Raw genomic sequence first — 24,845 nt, 5'->3', positions numbered from 1 at the left:
TCTCCTGACAACACGTCCAAAGGACCTCACATGACGTCTTGCCAGTCTCCCTTCCAAGGAGCATTCTGGCTGTACTTTGGCCAACCCAGATGCGTTTGTTCTTTTGGCAGTCCGTGGTACATTCAAAATTCTCCACCAGTATCATAATTCAAATGAATTGGCTCTTCTTCTGTCGTCCTTATTTCAATGTCCAACTTTCAAACGCCAATGAGGCAAAGGAAAACACCAGGACCTTAGTGATCAAAGTGGCACCTTTGTCCTTCAACACCATGAGGAGATCTTGTGCAGCAGATCCCCTCACGGCAATACACTGAGATCTTGACTGCCACTTCTGTGAGCACTGACTGCAGATGCAAGCAAGATAAAACCCTGTGTCCTGCTCCAATCCATAAGGTCACCTGTGGCCTTTGCTCACAAGTGGACAGTCGACTCCTTCTTCATTGTCTGTTCTCAAGTCTAGAAGCTCTGCTGAAACCCGTTCAACATGCTCAACGCATCTGACAAAAGGACACACGCATGACGGTCAAGAGTATGGTGGCGCCTCAGTTCTGAGAGGAAGAAGTATTGAACTTGACTGGACGATCCAAGAAAGGCGATCAAGACGACAACTGAGACTGTAAACAGAGGGACCAGTGCGGTGGAATCTAAAACATGCAGCCAAGCATTAACCACAAAACCCGACTAGCATCAAGTGCATTTTCACTGTAAGCCTAGAAGACAGGGCAGAGCTGCTCCTTAGGGCTTCCAAGACTGAAATTGTTACAAGAGCAATAATAGGCTCATCTTTTCCCCAAGGAACAACTAAGGGGTTGAAGGACAAAACTTTTAGTTAGTAGCTGCCTTCAATCAGGCAGAGAATATTTAAGCAAATCATTAACAATACATAAGCAGCCCTGGTCGTGCTGGTTGGTACGGATGGAAATGTTAATTGCAAGGTCAGTAGTTCAAACCTACCAAGGGAGAAAGATGAGAGTGCTTCGATATGCAAGGGTGGCAGTTCGAAGCCACCAACAGCTCTCAGAAAGGCAAGGCTTTCTACTACCCTCAGAAACCTACAGGGACAGATCTACCCTGACGTTTAGGGTCCTGATGAGTTGGTAGTGACTCTGTAGCAGTGAGTTTTGAGTTTCCCCTGATGATGTGTTCAGCATACAGACTGAATAAGTATGAGGAGAGCATACAACCCTGTCACACACTTTTCCTGATTTGAAGCCAAGCACACTTGGGGTGCAATCTTCAAGGTTGGCAGTTTGAAACCACCAACCACTCCTTATGAGAAAAATGAGGTTTTCTACTCCAGTAAAGTTACAGCCTCAACAATCCACAGGGGGCAGTTCTACCTTGTCCTACAGGGTGGCTAGGAGTCGGGATCCACTCAATAGCAGTGAATTTGTTTTCTTTTTATTTATCTGTGAGTGGTCTAATTTTATACTAATGAATTATAAAAGAATTAAACCAAGAAATTATCAACAATTAGTAATATTCAATGAGATGGCTGGTCCCACAAACACACATAATTAAAAAATACCTTTGCGAGACTCCGTGGGAGACATAGCAGCTGACAAGACACATGGATCCACCCTGATGCAGAGAACCCTGCCAGTGCTGAGATGTTTCCAATGACACTGGATCCAATGACTTTCTATCCACTGGCCTGTGATCGTCCTGCATTCGGCATCATTGCATGTGTTTCGAGTCTGAAGAGGACTTTATAGATTGGTATCAGACATATGGGCTAATATGGGACGTATGACCTTCGACTGGACTGGGTTGGGATGTTCTCTCAATATCCAATTGCTATTGTACATAAACCTCTTCCTTATACACTTATGTGTGTCCATGGATTTCTCTAGTGTACCTAGACTAACACAATATGGTACCTTGGGAGCGGGGTACTGGAGAAAAAAAGCCATAAAAATGGAGAGTGGATGTTTGTTTGACCTCTTCCCTCATGGTAGTGTTTCTTCTAGCCAGAAGTCAAATATATCCTTGCAGTTTACTGAGTTGTTTTCTAGAAAGAATATGGGAAGTTACAGTTTTGAATATTTTGTTTGGTTGTAATCTTTGGTTATTCCTGTGTGAAATAATAAAAATGAATATTGTCAAGGTATATTTTGAGCTCGGCGTTAGAAATCGCCATTTGAATTTCTCAAAGACCATGCTGGTTAGAGAATATGGTTGACAGGTCAAAATGGCTGGCAGAAAGCCCGACTCTGGCTTGATACTCTCAAGAGACCTAATCCCATATTTTTGTGTAAACAGAGTAGTTTAGATATGGATTTAGATAAGCTAAATGATTGAACTTGACTGTTTAAAAAATTGAGTTTAGTATAAGATTCTATGTTTTGATGCTGATTTCTTATGCTTATTATTATAGCTATAAGGATGTATAGATGTAATTTGGGGAAGTATGAAAGTAGAGTTTGTAATCCCACTTGTCGTCGGCCATTAGAATTGGATCATTAGATGGGTTTAGGACACACCTGCAGAGAAGGCTCTGAAAAGAGAAACCCCACCCAGCACTTTGCAGTACTCAGGACATTTGCATTCCAAGAGTTGTGCTTAGGGACAAGCTTGACAGATTGAAGATTCTTTTTTTAAAAAAGGAACTCTGGATTTGAAGTTTGAACTCCAGTGGTTTTGTCAGAAGCTGGAAAAAAACCATGAAGAAAACTCCTCTCTAGGACTGAATGTTAAAGGAAGCCTGTGGGCAGACTGAAATGCTTGCTAGGTGACCACCTGGATCCACTCATTGAGTGGATGTGGGAGCAAAGCAGCAACAAGAGAGATGGATTGAGTCTGGCCACGGACACACGTGGACCTGGTTTACAGGAACTAGAGGAAGAGAGTGGGCTGATAGATCTGAAGTTCATGACCTAGCACACGGGGCTAGGGTTGTTGAGAATTTGTGATGGGGCCATGGTCTATGGCAAGGCAGCCAATGGACACCCTCCTGAGACTAAGAGAGGCAGCCCACATTGAGTTGACCAGAACCCGACCAGATGGGGAGATTTTTGAGACTAGACTGTTACATATTGCTGCTGACTTTACGGATGACCTATCCTGATTTAACTTCGTTTATGGATTTGGATTTCACAAGATTCCAACTGAAATGAAGATTCTTCACGTCGAAAAATACGATTGTTTCCTCAGAGCACTGGGTTGATGTAAATAGGCAGTATAGAAATTGGATACCCCAAATTGGGGGGATAAAGACATGAAGTGGTTGGCTTACAAACTTTCATAGGTAGGGGAGTATATTTATAGGATTAAGTTGTAGGTGTTACTAACTGCAATGGTTAGGCATAGGATATTTTTGTTTTGTTCATTTATAGAATGTTATGTTTAAATGAGGTTGGCACGTGTTGAATTGTATGCAGTTTAGTTCTGTGCTGTTAGGTACAGATATGATTTCATTATTGTTTGAAAACTACATATAGTTACAAAGTTATGTGAAAGTGTCAAATTGACAATGGGGTGGTCTGTGGTAGTTATTTAATTGTCAATTTGAGAATAAGAGTAAAGGGCTGGAGTCTACTCTGTCAATTGGGTCATAGCCAATGAGGCTTCTGTGTGGGCATGGCCTTCTCCTGAGAATTCTGGGAAATCCCGTACTTCCTCCTTAGAGGAAGGAGACACTTCTTTCTCTGCCACTCCCTGGGAGACACAGCAGCTGACAAGACACATGGACACACCCTGATGCAGAGACCCCTGCCAGTGCTGAGATGTTTCCAATGACACTGAATCTAAAGACTTTCTACCCACTGGCCTGTGATCATCCTGCATTCAGCATCATTGCATGTGTTTCGTGAGTCTGAAGAGGACTTTATACATTGGTATCGGACATATGGGCTAATATCGACTGGACTGGGTTGGGATGTTTTCTCAATATTCAATTGCTATTGTGTATCAATCTCTTCCTTACACCAAAAATAAATACTGCTGGGATGCAAAAAGGATGAGCAACTAGAAAAACATAGAGATAGAAAGTCTCTAACAGCAACACAGCTGACTTCTGATGACATGTCAAGTGATGCTGTAAGCGGTGACACATGACTAGGTGCCACCTATGTCCATCCAAGCAGTAGGTTCTCAACCTGTGGGGCGCGACCCCCCTTTTCACAAGGGTTGCCGATTCATAACAGTAGCAAAATTACACTTACAAAGAGCAACGAAAATAAGTTTACGGTGGGGGTGGTCACCACAAGGAGAGGAACAGTATGAAAGGGTGGCGGCATGAGAAAGGTTGAGAGTCACGGATCTAATGTAACTATAGATTTAGATGGGCCCTGTTTTCCTCTGCGAGGAGAGAGGTGTGTGGGGTGACCCGTCTGGGCATCTTTACCATGACACTTTGGTTTGCTGCCCTTTCCTGTCATTAGCTGTCAGGAGCCCCTCTTTAGGGAAAAGGGGGTTGTGGTGAGCGGTTCTTTATAATTTACTTCACGAAGTCCACGGGGAACTTCTGTACATAAATAAGAAAAGTGTATCTTTAATTTGACAACGGCATCTATCATGCAGTGTTGAATCCTGAGCTAGGTGATATATAGCATCTATTTCATCATAAATAAAAATGTTTTTCTATGTATCTTGTTATATGCAACCATGGGGGGAGGGGGGAAGAGACCGATAACACAGCTGTACATAAAACTTACATGAAGAAAAGAAGAAATGCTTACTCAGGAATTTAACATTCTAATAAATGGAAAGATACATTTCTAGATGGGGCACAAACTTTGTGAGGGGAATTCCAAAAAAATTCTCGATATTAAACTTTGGGAATCAAACAAAAAAAGCAAAACTGATCAGGAATACCTCAAACCACACTGCTGAGTAAATTCTGTGAATACATAGCTGGCCTTGCCTCTGGGCAGAGACCTTATGAGAGCCTGGATACATCAGGTCACCAAAAGCAATAGCAAATATCAACTGCACGAAGGACACATGGAATCTTGTCTCATGAGGACAAGACTAGGGATGTAATTTCTAAAAGAACAAAACATGCTGCCTTGTGAAGTAGCATCTAGACCAGGGGAAGATCATGCATAATTAAGGTTTGTGACCAGCCACAGGCTCAAGTCAACTTCTTGTCTCTCCATCTGTCCCTTCGTGCTGTTGAGGTTATCTTCTTAGCAGGTAAGGTCGTGGCTCAGCAGGGGAACAAGATTCTGAAGGGCTTTTTTTGGTGGGGGGAGAGGGTAGTAGGGCTGGGTGGCTGGGCTTAAGTCAGTGGTTCTCAATCTTCCTGGTGCCGCAACCCTTTCATTCAGTTCATGCTGTGGAGACCAGCCCAACCATAAAATTATTTTTGTTGCTACTTCAGAACTGTAATTTTGCTACTGTTACAAATCAGGCGACTCCTGTGAAAGGGTCGTTCAACACCCCCATCCCCCCAAGGGGTCACGACCCACAGGTTGAGAACCGCTGGCCTAAGTGATATTTCTTTCTGTATGGAAGAGGCATTGCTCTGAATTAAGACAGCTGCTTGAGAGATTAATCGCCAAACAAAATGCAGCAAGAAAGGGGAACAACCGTCTCTTGATCTAGGTACAAGTTCCTCATGAGCACAATGAGTGTTCTGGAATCCCCACTCTTCTCAAGGTTATCCAGTTTATTATGGTCCACCCAGCTGGATGCTTTGGCATGACAATAAAACACTGATAAACAAACACCTTTCTGGTATTCTCTGCTTTCTGCTAAGATCCATCTGACATCAGTAAAGATATATCCCCTTGTTCCATGTCCTCGTCTGAATCTGACCAGACCTTCTGGCAAGTCCCTGGCAGTGTACTGCTGCAGCCGTTACATGATCTTCAGCAAAGTTAATGACACTCTTCTGTAATTTAAGCATCCTGTTGGGTCACCATTTTTTGGAATGGGTACAAATACGGATCTCGTCCAACCAGTTCACCAAGTAGCTGTCTTACAAATTTCCTTGCACAGAGGTGAGTGCTTCCAGTGTTCCATCTGCTTGGTGAAACATTTCAATGGGTAGTCCATCAATTCCTGGAGCCTTGTTTGGGCTAACACATTCAGTGCAATCTGAGTTTCTTCCTTCAGCACTGCTGGTTCTGGCTCACATGCTGCCTCCTCAAGTGGCGGGGTGTCGACTAGTTCTTTCTGGCACAGTGACTGCATTGTTTCCATCTTCTCCTGATGCTTCCTGCATCGCTCACTATTTTGCCCACAGAATCTTTCAAGATTGCAACTCAAGGTTTGAATCTTTTTCTTGAATTATTTCACTTTAAGATATGCTGAGCAAGCTCTTGCTTTCTGGTCTACTCTGGGTCTTGGCATCTGATGGTCTGCTCCACAAACAGCCCCTGGCCTGGTGTTAGCTGCTGTGGAACGGATCATCAAATGCCCTTATTTAATATTAGGACAAAGCCGAATAAAACTTAAAACAAAAACCCACAAGAGCCAAAATAAGACCTTGCGTCTATTCCACCGGAGCTTTGAGAACATCTCCACTCCTAGCTATTTCTTAAAGGGTTAATAGTGTCAAGAACTAACTGTTCATTGAGTGTAATAAATCACACCTGGAGGGCTCACTGAACTAGACCTGACTTCTATGCTTCCCTTCAGATTCCATGGAAAGTGAACACTCTGCCTTGAGAGTAGGAGGTGGTACTCTGGTATTCAAATGAAGGCTTCTAAATTCTGCTTTTAGAAAAAGCATCCCCCGCCCCTCCTCCAGTGCTTTCAGGACTGTGAAAACAAGGACTTCCAGCATGCTTTCTCACGTAATGAAAATGAAAGACACTCTTAATTATGTGCATCAAAACTGTGACTGCCCTCAAAATGCTCAGGTGCTAACTGCTAACCGGAAGGTCATCAGTTCAAATCTGCAATCTGTCGGGTCAGAGGAAGATGAGGAAGTCTGCTTGGAAACCTTATCGGGCTGTTCTGCTCAGTCTTATAGGGTCATGTGCAAAGGATCAGAACCAACTCACTGGTAACGTGAGGCCTGGAGGATCTCATTAATTGTGCAGAATTCGAATCAGTTCAGGGTTGGTTGAAAAAACATGATGAAATTGGCCTGTGGTCAGACTCACAGCAACTCTAGACTGTATTAGAGCTTGAATCCCACACACCTCAGTCTGCAGAAGGATGTGGACGGCAGTGACAGCCCAAAGGCCATCTGCAGAGCCCCCCCCCCCCCAGGCTCAGCCTGTATTGAATGCTTTCTGATCAAGGAAGCAGATAGCGTGCCCTCAGGGAGAATGAATGCCTTGATCCCTCTCTAGGCAGTCCAGGGAAGGACAGTCTCTCCTGTGGGCTTGCCTAGGCGTGTCCTAGGTGGAGGTCACTGCACTGAAGCAAAAAACAAACTCACTGCCATCCAGTCAATGCTGATTCATAGAGACACGCTGGGGATGGGTTCTGCGGTTGTAACTGTTTACGGGAGTACATAATCCAGTCTTTTTCCCTTGGTGCAACCGGTGGTGTTGAACTGCTGACCATGGGGAGCTCAGCAAAATGCATAACCACTACACAACCAGGGCTCCTGGAGATGGCACAAGGAGTCTCATAGTCATTTGGCCCTGTCTTGGTCAGAAGGCCTTTGGCCAATCTTGTAGGCCCTTATATCTAACAGTGTGTGTATCCCAATGGCAGTCTCGCTCCCTGTTCTGTAGTGCCACCTGTAATTGTGAAGTATTGACCTGCTACGTCCTCTCCTATGTAAGGTCACACTGCGAGTCTCAAATGACAGGAGAGTGGCAAACTATAAAACTGACACTGAGCCAGGCCGACTTGGTGTGGCTTAAGACTGGTTCTCCTCTCACGTAACTGGCTTTGTATAAATATTTCACCATGTCTTACTTGCAAGACATGCTTCATATGAACACACATAGACATCTAGCTCAAAATAAAATGAAAAATCTGCCAAAATGACAGTAAAACCTTGGTAGGTTTCATTAAGTGGCAGTGGTTGGCATGTTTTACGTCATTTTTGTCTTTGTTTGTTCTCAACATTAACCACATGCAGTAGTTATGACCTCTGAGAGCCACGGAGCATCAATGGTGGGCTTCCTCTTCTGTTCTGTGATAGGCTGAGGAGTTACTGCTGTTAGATGCCAGAGTCTCTCAGACACCTCGCAACTCATGTCAGACAGGTTAGAACAGAGAGTTCACCCAACATAAAACTTCCACCTTTCTACCATGATCAAAAATGGTACTTAATATGAGACTGCTACGCAAATAATACGCAGTGTACTTTCTGCTCAGCTTGGCCGATGTCTTCTCCATCGTTCCACCCACTAGAACAACTCAGAAAGTGTGGGGCAGGCTTCTGCGGAATATTCACGGGACACCTGAATGTACACGCTTTCACGTTCCACACAGGATCAGAAGGGCTGAAATGGAAGCTCCTTGTGTTAGACGTTATATGGTGAAACATATCAACCAAAAGGAACCGCTCTCAGCAGTAAAACAGTAACTTCCCGTCTGAAGACAAGAGCAAAGTCATCTCCTCACTCTCTGCCAGTGACTGCTTACCTGAGACCATGGTCTGTAATCTGGTAACATCCAGACAGACTGAGAAACAGAAGGACACGTGCAGTCTCTGGCTCTGGCTTTTCACTCCCAGAGTAAATGAAGTCTTGTGCTGTGGGCAGTCTAGTCCTGGGGGCTTTCCTGCAGAGCGCAGAGGGCTCTGGGAGTGGGGGCATAGTTCTTAGGGCGGTGCCCGTACAGCAGAAGGAATGGCCACAGTAGGCAAAGGTGGGAGAAGCGCAATGCTGCTGCCAGCAGACACTAGTCCTTAGTCCGATGATGTCCTTACTGTAACACCCAGAGGTGGGGCAGCTAAAGTTAGGGGCCGTCTCCATGACGCAAAGGCTCTCGATGTTTCTGTGCCTCCATTCCACCGCATCTTCAATATCAGCCAAGTCTTCGGCATCTAGCATCCACACGTAAGGCGAGCTTAAGCGGTCAGAAGACACCGGCTCCTTCCAGGGCTGCTCGTTATTGATTTCTTCTTCGATGCCTTTGTTAGTAATTGTGGACTGTGAGGCAATGTCTCTGTTCTTCCACGTAGTTGAAGCCGTCTTGTTTTTAGATGTTTTCAAAAGGCCACTCTGATGAGATGTCAGAATCCCAAGTGCTCGCGAGATCTTCTCCAAAGCCACATCTGTGATCTTCTCACAGCCAGACAGATCCAGGTGCCGCAGGCTCTGGCAGCAGCCCAGCCAAGACCAGCTGTAAGAGAGAGGTGACAAGGTAGTCACTGACTGTGGGGAGTCTTCCAAGGCTCTATCTATGTAGTCAGAGAGCACAAAGAAAACGTTCACATCTAAGGGAACCACTCCAGTATTTCCCGGGTGACTGCGGTCGTGTGCCAGAGAGAGAGTAGTAAGAAAGTGCTAACCCAGCAGAGGGGAGGAGGAGTCGAGAGAAGGCTAAGAAGGGAGAGTGAGTTATTGTTTTAAGTGTTATTACCCAGAGAAGTCACCAGGAAAGGAGAAGCGTCCACCACAGAGGAGAAGAGACAGCTTTGGGCAGGAATGAGCAGAGGAGTGGGCGCCTGAGCCAGAGGATGGCATGCCACTCTGCCTCTGTGCCAGGGAGAAGGTGCTGGTGCAGGTGCTGATGGAGCGGAAGAGGGGCTGGGTTGGCCAAGAGGGCGCTGAGAGCATGCAAGAAAACACCGAGGAGAGCGTAGCTTGACGAATGCAGCGCGTTTCCAGAGTGTCTGTGAGGAAATCGGAGGGAGCTGGGCCACGCAGCTCTCAGAGACCTGCTGGCCCCGGAAGTCTCATCCATGCTCAGGGCCAGTTTGCAAGGCTGCTCTGCAAGGCTCAACAGCCTAGATCTGGCCCAAAGACACGAGGGGGGCACAAGAGGGGAATTTTAGATCAGCTGGTGCCAAAGAACAAGAGACAAAAACACCTGAGGGGCTTCTGGGTAACTGCAAGGTCAGCAGTTCAAATCCACCAGCCACTGGCAGGGAGACGCTCGGCTCCTAAGGAGATGGACAGTTTTGGAACCCCAGTGGAGGGTTGCTCTCACTTGGAATCAACTCGAAGGCAGTGGGCTGAGTTTGCTAAGTACAACAGAGCAGGGAGGTTCCCGTGCCATTGGTTGGAAAGGAACTGCATGGCACCCCGCCGGTGCCCGGGGTCACGCACCTGTCAAAGGCAGAATCGGAGATGCCAGTCTGGGTGAGGTCCAGGTGCTCCAGGTTGGGGCAGAGCTCTAAGATCTGTCTGACCTAGAAGAGAGAGAGCCACGGTGAGGACCCGCAGCGCGGGTCGGGGAAACGGTGCCTGGTAGGGCAGGGGACCATCCCGCACTCCTCCAACCTCGGCGCTGGGTGCACACACCTGGGAGTCACACTCAGTCTTTGTGAGGTGGATCTGGACATTTCCCTGTCTAAGGGATCGCCAGCGAGACTCCAGGACAGGGAGGCACGCACACACATTACTCTTATACGCGACTGTCTCTCACCATGCACTCTGCGCGCTGCACTTCACTTCCTGGCCAAACACCTGCCGCACGGGGTAAAGCGCTAGCCCTTGCCTAGTCTTCCTGTGGGTCTCTCTGAACAGGGGCAAGGGCTCCACAGTGCCACGAAGGCCGCGAGGACCAAAACTCAGAGCACCGGAGTTAGCAGTAAGCGCCTCCCCACAGGAGGGCCTACAGTAAATAGCTGCTATAGAATGTTCTTCCAAACCCAAGCAGCAGCACTGGTGCTGGTTGGTACGTACCATTTTGCTGGACACTGCCGAGCTGTACGCTAATACGAGGGTTTTTACCGAAGAGCCGACATATGGTAGAACATTATGGATTAAGCCATGGAGCAAGCGTTTTTCCATTTGGGCGATGCTGATGGCGGTCGGTTCCTCTGCGGACTCCTCTGCAAAATGAAGTCGGAACACCGAAAGGCAGGTTTGCAATGAACATGAGGGGTGGGTGGTCCGTGTGGAAGGTGATTTTCACGTCAAAGTAAGTGGAGGGAGGGACACAAAGTAAAAGGAGTCTACGTCCAGGCAGCTAAGATCACTCTGGTTAAAGAATAAATAAACTCTGAATACTGAAATAACAGGCAGAATTTCCTCGGGAGAATGTATGACATCAGAAGAGGAGCCACAGCAAAATAAATCCCAGCAGTTGTTGTACCTGACTCAAAGGGGCACGGAGCTAGAAAGGATCGGACATGGAACTAAATGGGGTCTTAAGCCTAGTGAATCAAGCAAAGACTTGTTAAGAATCTGGCAATGAGCCTGGCTTTCAATTTCACTTTACACTTCTACAAAGTGTGGACGTTCACCTCTCAACCCGTTACTGTACCGTAACCACCACTGGGAACAAAAATCCAAGCACCACACTGAAGACCCTACAAAGACTCAGCTAGCGTACGAATGGCGTGGTTTTCCTTGGGGGCCCATGGCTGTTCCACTTAGCAGAAGCCCGACTTTCACTGGCTCTACATAGGAAATTGGTTGACTTATCTAACAGAAGGGACTAGGGACATCTCCTTTAAAACAAGACGGAGTATAAATGACACAGGAATGGAAGTCAGGGACTCAAGACGAAGCCTGTCACTACCGGTTCCATGGTTACAGAGACTGCCTTAGTTGCTCGTTCCCTCAGACACATACACTTATGAATAATGTAGAGAAATAAAAATTTAATCTCCGAGAAGTCTTAGGCGGAACAAAATTCTTAAGTTCTTGACTCCTAATTGTGAGGTTGGTAGTTCAAACCCACCCACAGTAGCCTGGGAAGCAGGCCAGGCAACTTTATCCAAAGACCATCACCAAAACCAAAACTGAATGCCATCGAGTCAGTAACGACTCAAAGCTACCCTGTGGGACAGGGCAGAAATGCCCCCGTGAGTTTCCGGGACTGTCACTCTTTAAAGGAGTAGAAAGCCCTGTCTTTCTCAAGTGGAGCGGCTGCTGGTTTTGAACTGTTGACACTGTGGATCACAGCCCAGTGTGTAACCACTAGGTCCCCAAGGTTCCTTAATCTGAAGACTGTCCCAGCCTGGGAAAACTCTCTGGGGTTACTGAGAGTCACAACTGTTTCTGTGGCCTCTCTACTTCAAGTGCACGGGTTAGTGTACAGTCTGTGAAATACAGATGTAGCGAGCAGAGCCCCGGGGCACTGTGGGTTAAGCACTGCACCAGGCAGCTGCTCCGTGAAGCAAGATGGGGTGAGACCGAGAGCCTCGGAACCTCCTCACAGGGCACAGCAGCAGGCAGACAGATGGGGCCACAGGACAGCTCTACCCTGTCCTACAGGGTCGCTCTGAGCTGGAATCGTCTCGATCGATGGCACTGAGTTTGATGAGCTGGCATGGGCTCGCCAGCAGTGAGGAATGTGCAACAATGGCTTCTCCACAAAATTAGGAAAGGGGGCTGAACCGAAAAGGCCTGAGTCTGACACCAGGAGCAACTGAACCAACTCCGCACAAAGGCTACACTGCCACAGCCTAACTTCTCCGTCCCAGCATGAAGACACAACGGCCTATCTTCGAGTGTGGAGCCAAATATTGGGAGGGGGCATCGAAAAGTTCCACCATCTTTTCCTGCCATTTGCCAACTCTCAACATGGGTTATCACGAATCCTTTTCCTAAAAGAGAAAAATCAGATCTCCCCTAAGGCGAGCACCCGCCTTCAGGACTCTGCGGAAATCTCACATGCAGAAGGGAGAGCTTTTCTGGTGACTCCACTTACCACTTCCACCCCCTCCCTCTCTCGGGGCCCTTTCTTAGCACAGCACCACGCCCCGGCCCCCACCCATTCCACGTTGCCATCAAATACAGAATATACTTTACTTATGCCTACCATTTGCCTCCCCTCACCAAGCTTTAATTTCTTTCTTGTTTGGCCCACAGTGGATTTTAAAAATCATTCAAAGTAGTTGCCAACAATCCTTTTTTAATACTCTTAAGATTTCCTTGTACAAGGAGTCTTCTGGGCACATCCAGAAAATAAAAGGGGAGACGCCCCCCCCACCACTTCTTTGAGGACACGACTATTTCTGAGACCAACACCAGACAAAGATGGTACAGAAAAGGAACCAGGGTTTCTCATGAGTCAAGAAGCAAAAATCCTCAGCTGACACTTTAGCACACCAAACCTAACTGTGATAAAATGATAAAAATAATTTCATACCAAGATCAAAAGCCAAACCCTGCCGATCAGTGTCAACTCTTGACTCCTGGTGACCCAGAGGGCAGCGCAGGGATCTCTGACTTCTTTGTTTGCCGCCACAGCCTTCAGGCCGGGCACAGGAGCTGACACAAGCTAAGAGCTCGAAAGGCACACGGTGAGGATGACCACACCCATCAACACATCCAGCCAGAACGGACTTGTTCCTGATGTTATCATCACTTCCAAACTTGCCACACGGTGCCAAGAGACGACATCTGCATTTCAGAAAAATGAACTGCACCACCTGCTGAATAATTACCTTTGCACTCACAGTCCTTACTTTCCAAATGTTTACTTCTTTTGTCCTATCAGTTTTTCTTAAAGTGGGCAGCTTTCCAGATAAAGCTCTCTAGTTGGGTTTCCGAGAGAGCACTGTTTCATCTGCAAAGTTATCACTACTGCATCACCTTCTAGGAATTCTGCTCTACAATGGAATGTGCACATGCCTTCCTCCTTCACCCAAGTTCCCTGCAGCTCCTCTAAGCCTGCATTTCTCATAGCCTCACATGCGTGGGAAAGCTGTCCAACGAATACGGAAGACCACAGAAGAAGTGATGTATTTGAAATAGGATGTTGGTGAAAAATACGATTCATATGATGAGGTGACAGAAGAAGGAACAAATTTGTCTTAGAAAAAGTACAGCCAGGATGCTCCTTAGAAACAAGAACTTGTCTCGTGTGCTCTACACACATTACCAGGAGAGACCAGACTCTCAGGAAGGACATGACGGCTAGTAAAAGGCCGGCGACAAAGAGGAAGGCTCTCAAGGAGCTGGACTGACTGTGGCTGTGGCCACGGGGCTCAAACAGCAATGACGGTGAGGACAGGGTGCAGGACAGGGCAGTGTTTCTTCTGCTGGACAGAGGGTCACTCTAAGTGGGAACCAACTCAGCAGTATCAAACCACCTTGAATTAAAAAGCATGTGTTCAAGATTCTTTGCTGCTTGAGCCTGAGGTTCCCTACGGCCAGGAGTATAGTCTTGCTCACCCTGAATTCTCCCACAGTTCTCCATCTATGGCTTTCCTCAGTTAAAATCCCTTTCTCTTAACTCTTAAAAACTAAAAAAATCCTTGTGAGGCAAAGAACAGGACAGTGTACAAATGAAGAACCAGATCTCTTCCATGGTTTCAAGCTGCCTCCTGAGGGGCACATCTGAATGATGTTGAACTGATGTGAAGATTTTTAAAAACCTGCCTCACTTTTCAAAGGGCTAGTATGGAAGAGATCACTGAAGATAAAGGTGCCATAGCAAGGTGTGGTAAAGAAATCGGACGGTGCCCAGCAATCCGGGGTCTTAAAACAACACCGTCCTGTGGTCATCCAAGGGTTGCAAATAATAAAATCCAAATCTGAAGGAGGCGACAGGACCAGAACTTTCATACTGAACACCCGATTGGCAAATGGTAACGGATGACAGTGAAAGCCCAAATTCCATTTGCAGGGCCCCCCATGGATTAAGTCTAGAAAATTCCTACTGACCACAGACCAGGAACGTGACTCACCTTGCTACCATACCCAGAGCAATGACAAGTCTATCATGGCGTATATAGCTAGGTTAAAATGTAACTCCGTAGTATCTGACCTCCTTTTTGACCCACTTAGAAGTAGTTTGTTTTTAATATTTTATTTCTTTTCAATCGAGGCTTTTCTCTGTTTTGTCGCTGTTGTAGGGGTTATTTTGTTTGTATGATTTTCGGTATACGACATCCAGGGTAGGTCAGTCTGTGGAGCCAGGAACTAGATGAACTACTGCCTGGGGGCACGGCGCGGCGCGGCAGTGGGAGCTAACAGCAAGCACGGGGAGATGTTCTGAAACGACTGCCATGACTGCACAGCTCGCTAAAGGACGGAACTGCTGAAGTGGATGATACGTGAAACAAGCCGGTAAAACTGTCTTTAAAAAGGAAAGAAAAGCTGATATGGAAAAAGAAGCAAAATCTGCAAAGCAAAAATTCTTCAGCTGATCAGAGGCAGTGACCAACCGCTAAACACCATAATGGCGGTGAGTGGTAAGACACCTGACTCAATGGCGGTCACAGGTCAGACACCACAGCGGTGCTCAACGGGAAGGCACTACATTTGTATAATGCCAATTTCTGATTTTTAAAAGTATGTTAATGTACAAGCCAATGGGAAGCCCTATGCATGGTTAACTTCCAATCTACATGATCCCTTTAAACTTATAAAAGAAGTAGGCTTGAAAACACCAGCTTCTTTAGAAAACCTAAAATACATAAGCAGTCTGAACAATGGACAATTATGAGTGGTCAGCTGTGGAAACACCGGGGAGCCCCGTTAGCCCAGGCCTGGCTCACCAGACTCGTCCACATCGGCGTCTTCATCCCACTCCTGGAACGCACGGCTTTCGTCCTGCCTGCTCCGCACCCACTCCTCATCCGGCTCCGTGTCCAGCTCCGTGGCCGGACCGCTGTACCAGTCCCCTGCGCAGCAAGCACAGACGAGGGGAACAAAGTGAGACTGACCGCCACGACCAAAGCTGACCTTTGCAAAAACCCAATACAAGGAAAATACTTAGGCCCTGGCAATGGGCCAGCTCTTTCTAGAAATCCTCAATTGTGGTGACGGGAAAAAAAATCACACGTGAACGGCATAGGGCTCAACTTCACCCACACTGGAAGGAACTGCAACGATGTGGGTTCAAGGTAAGACACTAATTAATTCAGCAACCGCCCACTTTATCCCAGGTAAGTCCTCCTCCTCAAAGTTATGCCAGAAAAGGTGCAAATATTACAGTCTGCTACGCACCTGTGCTTCCACCCTTCATTCAAAACGGTTTTTAATTGACCTCTGACTGATACAGCTTGATGACTCAGTAGCCTGAGAAGCAAAAGAACTGGAAATGCCCTAACCTGTATTTCTGCTACCATGGCTCCACAACGCCCCCGCAGCGCCCCCACTAGGACAACGGCTAGTAAACAAAGGCAGCAGGGCTGTCCTCGCTGCGACAAAGCAACCAGTTCAGCGGTTTGTTGCGGACAGGGGGGTGGGGGTGTGTGTGAGGGGGACACCCCACACACATTAAAGGGAAAGAGTAGGTAAAGTAAATCCGACACGGAGAGGTCCTGGCAAACAAACAATTCAGTGACATCATCACAAAGTCCAAACAACGGGAATGCCTACAGGCCACCTACAGTCAGTTTCCCCACTGTGACTTAGACACCTCTGTGGTCTGGCTGTCCTGTGTGTTCAGCCGCAACCTCGGCCTCTTCTCACTAGACAGCAGAACAACCCACAAGGAACACCTCGCTCCTCCCTGAGTTGTGACAACCCCAAAGTACTCCCAGATAGTTCCAAATATTCCCTGGGAAGTACAAATTGATCCTGGCTGAGAACCACTGAAAACAAGGACCAACATTCACAGAAATTAAGAAGAACCATTATAAGCGCTGGTGATGTGTGTGGTGGTTACGCACTGGGCTAATTTTAAGATGAGCAGTTTGAAATCACCAGCTGTTCCACATGAGATGAATTCACACCTCTAATCCCCAAGGTGGCTCAAGGTTGAAGGTTCAAGGGCATGGGTAAGACCTGGTTAATGTCACCAAAGTGTAGCCCAGCATTACCAAACTGGTGTTACATGAAAGAGCATCTAATTACGCACTGGTTCTTAATGAAAAGCATACAGATGCGCGAGAAGTAGCTGGTCTTTCCTATTTCCCTTATTTGACTTTTCATTTAATATTTGTTTATCCTACCCTAAGAGTCTGGATTGTCCTCACAGACATAACTATTGCAATCATCTGGATCTGATCTTTAAGTGTACACACCCACCCCGAAAAGTAGAAAATATGTAACTGAAACTTAGTTTGAAAATGCTGTCAATTATAGTGAAAAAAATATCGTGTCTAACTAACATCCATATCTACCTCTACATCTTCATACGAGATCTCTAATTCCACGTCAAAATCACAAATAGAAACCCATCAGAAAGGTCCAATGCAGTCTAGAGGTTGATCAAAAACAAAAGCCTCACTGCCAGCGAGTCGGTGCCAGCTCCTAACAAACCGAACAGGTCGGAGGAGAACTGCCTGCCCCTGTGGGTTTCTGAAAGGGTCTAAGTCTTTTCCTATCTTTCTCAGGAACGGGTGTGTTTCGAAATGTCGACCCTGCAGAGTGTAGCCCAGCTCCTAACACTTTGCCGCGGGGGCTCCCGGTCACCTGCAAACACTGACGTTCGCTGTGCCGCTGCATGGAGCCCACGGCTGCTCGCACGCACACACACACGGCATCCTCAGGAAAAGCAAAGTCTCAAGGGCTCGCAAGCAAAACGATGCACTCCTCCCCCCACTCCCGCCCCCGCGACTCAGTAAGGTGTCCCCAACAGCACAGACAAGAGCTCGACTCACACTGATGGTTAACTATGGCCAAGCAGGGGCACAGCAGTGCCAAGCTTTCTAATGGTATCAACACGACCCACTGTGTTCTTCCCGCACTCGAGGAGCTCGTCCTTTATGGCTGCCCCCCCGGCCATGGGCTGGGGTTTTCATTCCTCTCTGTGGGAAACGCCAAACACATTCAGAAGCAGGAGTTTCCACAGGAGGAGCACCCACGCCCCATGCCCCATGCGGGTCCCCAGCAACTACCATGACTGGGCCAGTTTCCTTTGCATTCCCACCCCAAACAGTTTTCCCTCATTACTCCAAATGAGATCAAGATATCGTGGGACTCACCCACAAATACCTCCTACTGCTCACTTTTTCAAAAACCCATCCCAAGTACATACTAACTATAAAATCTGCCTTCCCTACTCTGACCCGACCTGTCAAAACCCGTGAAGACTCAACAGCATGCGCCGAGGGATGTCTTTTTGGAAACACGCTTCCAGCACTCGTACCCACCTCTGGCCCAGTGGACAGGGTAGAGATGTCTCCACAGCGAGCCTGTCTTAGCCAGCTGGGCCCACTTGGTGCTGACCTGGCTGCAGCGGCACAGCTCCCGAGGACTGAGGAAGCTGAAGACGGCCAGCATCACCTCGGGGGGAAGATGGCTTATGCTCGTGGCGCGCCCCAAGACTTCCGCTTCTGGAAGGAAAGAGGACAAAAGTGCTGAGCGGAAGGCATGCTAAGACAGGGCAATTGTTATTTCTACAGAGAAAGCCCCGTGCCTGGAGCCGACGACTCCCTGCCGACAGGACGTGGCCCGGCAGCAGCGCAGAGGAGCGGTCCCATGGGGGTGGGAGCGTGGAGAGGACCGCACCGCGTTAAACCATCCTGACCCAGACTGGACTTGAGCAGGGGAGCTAGTCATGAACAAGGAATGACTTCCGCTTACGGAGCCCCCAGAGGGACTCAAACAATACTTACTTTGTAGGTGAGTAGCATCACTGGACAGAGGAACCAAACAGGTTGTACAGCTCTCAGTCAGCATGTGGGGAGTCAGCCAGGCTCCCAGGGTCCCGGGCATCCTAATGACCCTCAGACCTCACCCACTCGCCCAGCTGACTGCTGCCCGGAGCCAGTGGGCACATGTGGATTGTCACACGCACACAGGAGCCATGTATCTGAACCCCAACCCGACACACACCATTTCTGTGCCAGCTGAGACGACGACATCATTTAAGCTGCCCAGTGGCTGGCACAGTCACCATGGGGCCCTGAGTGCTCACAGTGAGGTGGTCGCAGTTTGAACCCATGGGGGCTAAGGCCTGGTAGTCTGTCCCTGAAGCGTGACAGCGTATGATGTACCATAGGGCAGAGCGACTCTGTCCGAGGGGCCACTGGCCGTCAGAGTCAACTCAAAGGCCAACCACCGCCATCACCTGCACCACACATTCATAAGTGATCTTGTGTCCACTTCTAGAGGAAGCAGCCTGTTGAATGCACCATTTCCTAAAACGTATCATTAGGGTGGCAACTTAGCAGCAAGAAAAATGCGAAAAAGGTGCTACAGGAGTGAAGGTAAAACATGAGGGCGTGGGCAGCCCTCAGCACAGCCGAAATGCCAAAATGTGACAACCGCGTGCCCGGAGCCCACTCCCTGTCAAGTGGCCTGTGTTTTACACATAATCTAGCTTTGAAGGAGTGGGAAAACTGCATGTACTGAGGGGAATGCTGCTTTCAAGCCACATGCCATAATTAACAAGTAGACCAGATACAACAAGCCTGAGCTGGGTGTTTTCAGGACAGGCTGCTTTCAGAGGGAGGCACGCCAGCGTTATGGGTTTAATTACAGCTTCATGTGCAAACCCATTTATGTTTCAACATGCATCTCACCTAAATTCGTAGGTAAAGAAAATGAGAAAAACGAAGCAGTTGGGAAAGAAAAGGAAAAATCTAGGGTACTTCGTTAACAGAAAGGCCAGTGCTGAGGTCCAGCTGGAAGGAGAAGAGGGTTTTCCTAGCCCAAGGAAAGCCCTGTTTCTTTGGGTAAGTGTTAAAAGACAGGCCAGGTTGTGAAAGATAAGCAAGAGAATTAATGCGGAAGCTATCGATTGAGAAAAAAGAGCGAGCAGACATTACTTCACTTCCCCTTCATGCTCTCAACGTAACTAGACCCAGAAGAGCTCCACCTCCTTCAATCTCTTCCCTGGTCCGAGTGGACCTAAGCGGGAGAGGATGGAGGCGGGACTATGAGCATTACTGCTGTTACACTAGGGCTCCTAGTGCCGTTGTGGAAAGTCTTGTGCTGCTAACTATAAGGTCGGGAGTTCAAACCCACTAGTCACTCAGCAGGAGAACGAGGCTTTCCGTAAAGCTCTATAATCTGGGACACCTTATTGAAGGCCCCTATGGGTTGGAATCTACTTGATGGTCCTGGGTTGATTTGCATATATGTCGCCATAGTAAAAATTTTAAAAGCATGAGCAGCAGCAAATTGGGACACCAAAGGAAAGGAAAAAAAAGCCAGTTAAGCTCAAACCACTGGAAGAAACTAGAAAAATGCTACTTACAAAGAGCTTCAAAAAAGCCCGTGAAATATTGGGATCCAGATACCAGGATCCTTCCACAGACTCTGAGGCCTCTTCCTGTGGGGACTCAGACTGGCCAACATTACACTGCATGGGACCCAAGTACGTTATTGCAGTTTTCCGCCCACAGCAGACGCTGACTCTCAGCAACCCTGTGGGACAGACCAGAAAGACCCCACACAGGAGTTTCCTAGAAAGGGGAATCTGTAAGGGATCAGATCACAGGAGTTTCCCCGAAAGAGGAATCTGTAAGGGATCAGATCACAGGAGTTTCTCGGAAAGGGGAATCTGTAAGGGATCAGATCACAGGAGTTTCTCGGAAAGGGAAATCTGTAAGGGATCAGATCGCTGAGTTGCTTCCCCCACAGAGAGGCTGGTGGTTCTCAGCGGCTGAGTAGCAGCGAAGCATGGAACCACCCTGCCACCAGGGCTCCTTGGCCCACACACGAGAGATGGCTCCTCAACCAGAGCGCCATCTCGATTCCGACTGTCAGCAACCCTGAAAGGCACAGCGGAAACAGTCTTCCACATACTTCTCCACTGCAGAGGCGGGGGGCATGAAACTGCCTGCTTTTTTTTTTTAGTAAGCGAGCACTTTAACCACAGCCCCATAATTCTCCTTTAAATGATCATCAACCTGCACTCTACCATGAAGTCGATTCCAGCTCACACCTCACAGCAACCCAAACAGGAAAGCGCAGAACTGCTACTGCTGATTGCTGAGGCTGGAAATCTTTATGGGAGCAGACAGCCTCATCCATCTCCAAGGCAGAGTGTGGTAGATTTGAACTCCCGCCCTGTGGTTACCAGTTCAAAGCATTGCCTACTGCACCACCGGGGCTCCTAAACTGAGGCCATCATCCCTACTACACTCTAACACAGAAGCCAACGCCTCGATCAAATTCATTCTTGAGAAGAAGTGGCTTTCACTGGTCACAGTACCAGGCTGACGTACATTCTCTCTCCATACAAAACTTCCAGGCACCATCAATCACCAAAATGCAACCGAACCCTGCCAAGCCAAGCCAAGCCTGCTGCCCTCAGGGGCACTCCGACGACAGGCACCCTGCAGGATAGGACGGAGAAGAGCTGCCGCTGCGGGTCTTTCCAAGAGCAGAAAGGCAGGCCTTGGAGAAACAAACTGCTCGTGACTGAACTCCGTGAGTCTCACCTTTGTCCGCCTTCTCCTCCACAGAATACTTGAAAACCTTCTGGCGTTCCTCAGCATGGTTCCACAGACTGAGGCCTCTCAGGAGCTCAGCCGTGTCCTTGTGAGAACAGTGCTGGGCGATCACCTTCTTCTTGATGTCCTTCAGCTCTTCATACGTAAAATATTCCATTAACATGGGCTGGAAGACCTACAGGACACACGACATCGCAAGAGCCTCAGGAGGTGTCTGTACTTGCTCCACAAGGTCTCTTACTCAAATGCCCAGTCGTCACCCGAGAAATGAGTATTCCAAAGGAGCGAAAATGACTGCTATTGTCGCTGAGTTAACTGCCCTTAAAAATTTGGGGCCATGAGTGGATGGACCTGCTTCCACCCAGAATAAAAGAGCCAGAATCTCAGCACGTTCTTGGTGCCAGGACCCCAGTGCTGAGAAACTCCTAAACCCGGGGAAGGACTAATGGCAAGGACCTTCTCCCAAGGTTGACTGAGATAGGAGGCCTTCCCCTCCGCTGGCACCCTCAACGTGGACTTCTGGCCTCCTAAATTCTCAGAGAATAAATTTCTGTTGATTACAGCAAAAAGAAAAAGGAAATCTGTAGTGAAGACTACCACCAAAATTATACCTTTCCAGGGCTTCTCCAGGTATGAAGTCAAGTAGGACACAGAGCAGAAGCAGCAGGAATGGATGAGTGTTCCTGCACATCATCCATCAGGCACTCTGAGCCATGTTCTGATTGCTGAACATTTAGAGCCATTAAGAGTCTTAGGGAATTACAATAATTAACTCTACCCACACAGGATCTCTATGTTAATTAAGAATGGAAGCAAGCAAATGCAACAAACCAAAATCCATTACCACCAAGTCAATTCCAACTGTTAGCCACCCTAACATATAGGGCTAGCTAGTGGCATAGCGGGCTACATTGAGTTCATAGCCACAAGGTCACTAGTTGGAACCCACCTGAAGCTCCACAGGAAAAAGGAGGCTATCTATGACTATACAGATTTAGGGCCTTGGAAACCCAGAGGGGCAGTTCTACTCCGTCCTACAGGGTTGCTATGAGTCAGAATGGACTCAATGGGAGTAGGCTTTTAGTTTGAGGTTACATGGGGTTTGTAAGGCTATAAATCTATAGGAGCAGAAAGTTTCATCTTTTTCCCTCTGAGTGGCCAATGGGTTTGAACCACTGACCATGTGGTTGGCAGTCCCGTGCCTAACCACCACCACAGCACGCCAGCATTCTACCCAGACCCTGAACTATCCGATGTTGTTTCTGGATTTTGGAGATGTTGCCACAAACCATTATTCTACGGAGTGCTAAGATCCCTCTTTAGAGATGCTTTTCTGTGAAATAAATGCCAATTTACAGGATCAGACTTTTATCAGGGAGTGCCAAGTAATCTTTTAACTTTCCCATTCATGACAGGTTAGGAAAACACTGCTCCGGTAACTGAGGGGAGCAGGGGGAGGGAGTGTTCCCCAGCCCTGGCTGCATATTGTAATGGCTTGAGGAGCCTTAAAAAAATACCAGGCAAACGTCTCCCAGCTGATTCAATTGTGCCTTAACTGGTCTAGAAAGGGCTCAGAAGCAGGCTGCTGCTTTTTTAGTTGGGGTTTGGTTTTGTAAATACTAGGCTGATTTTTTTAAACACTAGGAACTGACTTAGGGCTGGACAAAAGTACCTGGTTTCCCAGAGAACACTCCCGACCCCCTTAACTCTGCTATTCACCCCACTGAGGAGAAAGCAGAATCTGGGAGGGTTTTGCTTGTGAATTGAATGCCAGGGAACAGGCTGGCAACTCTAAACCCAAGCGAAAAACCCCAGTCACTGCCGACTGACCATGATCCTGCAGAACGGAGTGGAACTGCACCACCAATTTCCAGGCTGTAAATCTGTACAGAGGAGCCCTGACAGCCGAGTACTTCAGCATTGGGCTGTTAACTGCCAGGTCAGCAGTTCAAAACCACCAGCCACTTTCTCCTCGGGAGAAAGATGGAGCTTTCTACTTCTCTAAAGAGTTACAGCATTCAAAATAATAATAATTTATAAATTATCAAGGATTCATGAGAGAGGGGTGAGCGGGGAGGAAGGGGAGAAAATGAGGAGCTGATACCAAGGGCTCAAGTTAAAAGCAAATGTTTTGAGAATGATGAGGGTAACAAATGTACAAATGTGCCTGACACACAATGGATGGATGGATGGATTGTGATGAGTTGTACGAGTCCCCAATAAAATGATTTTTAAAAAAATGAAATACAACCTGCATTTTACAAATGTATCTGGAAGATTGCAGAGCTAACACCAAATTCAGTTTTTATATCTGCCTTTTCTAGACCTGTTTGGTATTGAAAATTTAGAGTTCTATTAAAACATGAATTTCTGTGTAAGAAAAAAAAGAGCGTTACAATCAGAAATCTGCAGGGCCTTCTATCCTGTGCCATACGGTCATGATGAGTCAACATCTGCTCGAGGACAATGACTGCAATCTGTGGAAGCAGAAGCAGGCAGTGGCCTCTTTCTCCCGAGGGGCAGCTGGTGGGTCTGAACTGCCGGCCTTCTGAACCACAAGCACGGCCTGAGAATTTTATGAAAATCCACTACACAGAAAACAATACGAAAAATTCTGTATATTTACCTTGAAAATATTAAACAGCTGTGTCTTCTAAAAATTCTGAAGACAGTCCCAAGCCCCCTGCCACCAAGTTGATTCTGATTCACAGTGAATCACTGTGAGTCATTCCGATTCACAGACCCCTGTATGAGGGTTCAGAGGCTGTACATCTTTACAGGAGAGGGCAGCCTCATCTTTCTCCTTCACAGTAGCTGCTGGGCTTGAACTGCCAACCTAGTGAACAATTCAATGCTGCCCAACAGTGCCACCAGAGCTCCTGTGAAGGCACTCTTACTGCACTGAATCGATTCTGACTCCTAGTGACACTGCAGGATAGAGCAGAGCTGCCCCTGTGGACCTCCACTGTTGTCTGTCTTCACAGAACAGAAAGCCTTCTCTCTCTCTTGTGGAGCAGCCGGTGGATCCAAACTGCTAACCTTGTGATTAGCAACCCAATGTATAACCAACTATGCCACCAGGGCTCCATGGAAAGACCTTAGGGGGACATAAAAAGTTATGAGCATGACATGGTGCCAGCTACATAATAAAAATACAAGTACCGTATATATAAGCTGACCCGAATATCAGCCAAGGCACCTAGTTTTACCACAAAAACTGCATTAAAAACGCGCTGAAAAGCTCAGCTGATACACGAGTATATATAGTATTTGTTGAGCAAATAAATTAAATCATTCATTCAATGAAAAATGTTGTGAGAATAAAATGTAGCTTTTTCTCCTCCCCAAAATGAACAAGGAACTTATCTCCATCATCCAGGCAGATGTAGCTAAAGCAAAACGCCACTGGTCTGCAAGTGGGTGCAGGCCCTGGGGACTGCCCATCTTCTGAGACATCTGGCTGCTGCCAGACAGAAGGGGCTGCATTCGGCTGCTGGCAGCAACAATGAAGGCCAGGCCGGCACCATCGCTTGCGCTGCTCAACATCACCAGGGAGAGAGGCATGAGG

General features: G+C 47.5%; 1 protein-coding gene across 1 annotated transcript in view; it reads right to left on the bottom strand.

Moving 5' to 3' along the window:
- The window catches only part of FBXL5 (F-box and leucine rich repeat protein 5), a 47,505-nt gene that overhangs the window by 6,765 nt on the left and 15,895 nt on the right, over window positions 1-24,845 (bottom strand). Inside the window, exons 4-9 of the mRNA XM_075544513.1 lie at window positions 21,266-21,452; window positions 18,026-18,208; window positions 15,482-15,607; window positions 10,710-10,858; window positions 10,131-10,213; window positions 8,500-9,201 (exon numbers count right to left, since the gene is read on the bottom strand). Coding sequence (XP_075400628.1) covers window positions 8,500-9,201; window positions 10,131-10,213; window positions 10,710-10,858; window positions 15,482-15,607; window positions 18,026-18,208; window positions 21,266-21,452 — 1,430 coding nt within the window. The remainder of the gene's footprint in view (window positions 1-8,499; window positions 9,202-10,130; window positions 10,214-10,709; window positions 10,859-15,481; window positions 15,608-18,025; window positions 18,209-21,265; window positions 21,453-24,845) is intronic.

This window comes from Tenrec ecaudatus, chromosome 3 (genome assembly GCF_050624435.1).
Source record: "Tenrec ecaudatus isolate mTenEca1 chromosome 3, mTenEca1.hap1, whole genome shotgun sequence".
In the NCBI taxonomy this organism is placed as follows: Eukaryota; Metazoa; Chordata; class Mammalia; order Afrosoricida; family Tenrecidae; genus Tenrec; species Tenrec ecaudatus.
This window is presented reverse-complemented; position numbering and strand designations above follow the sequence as displayed.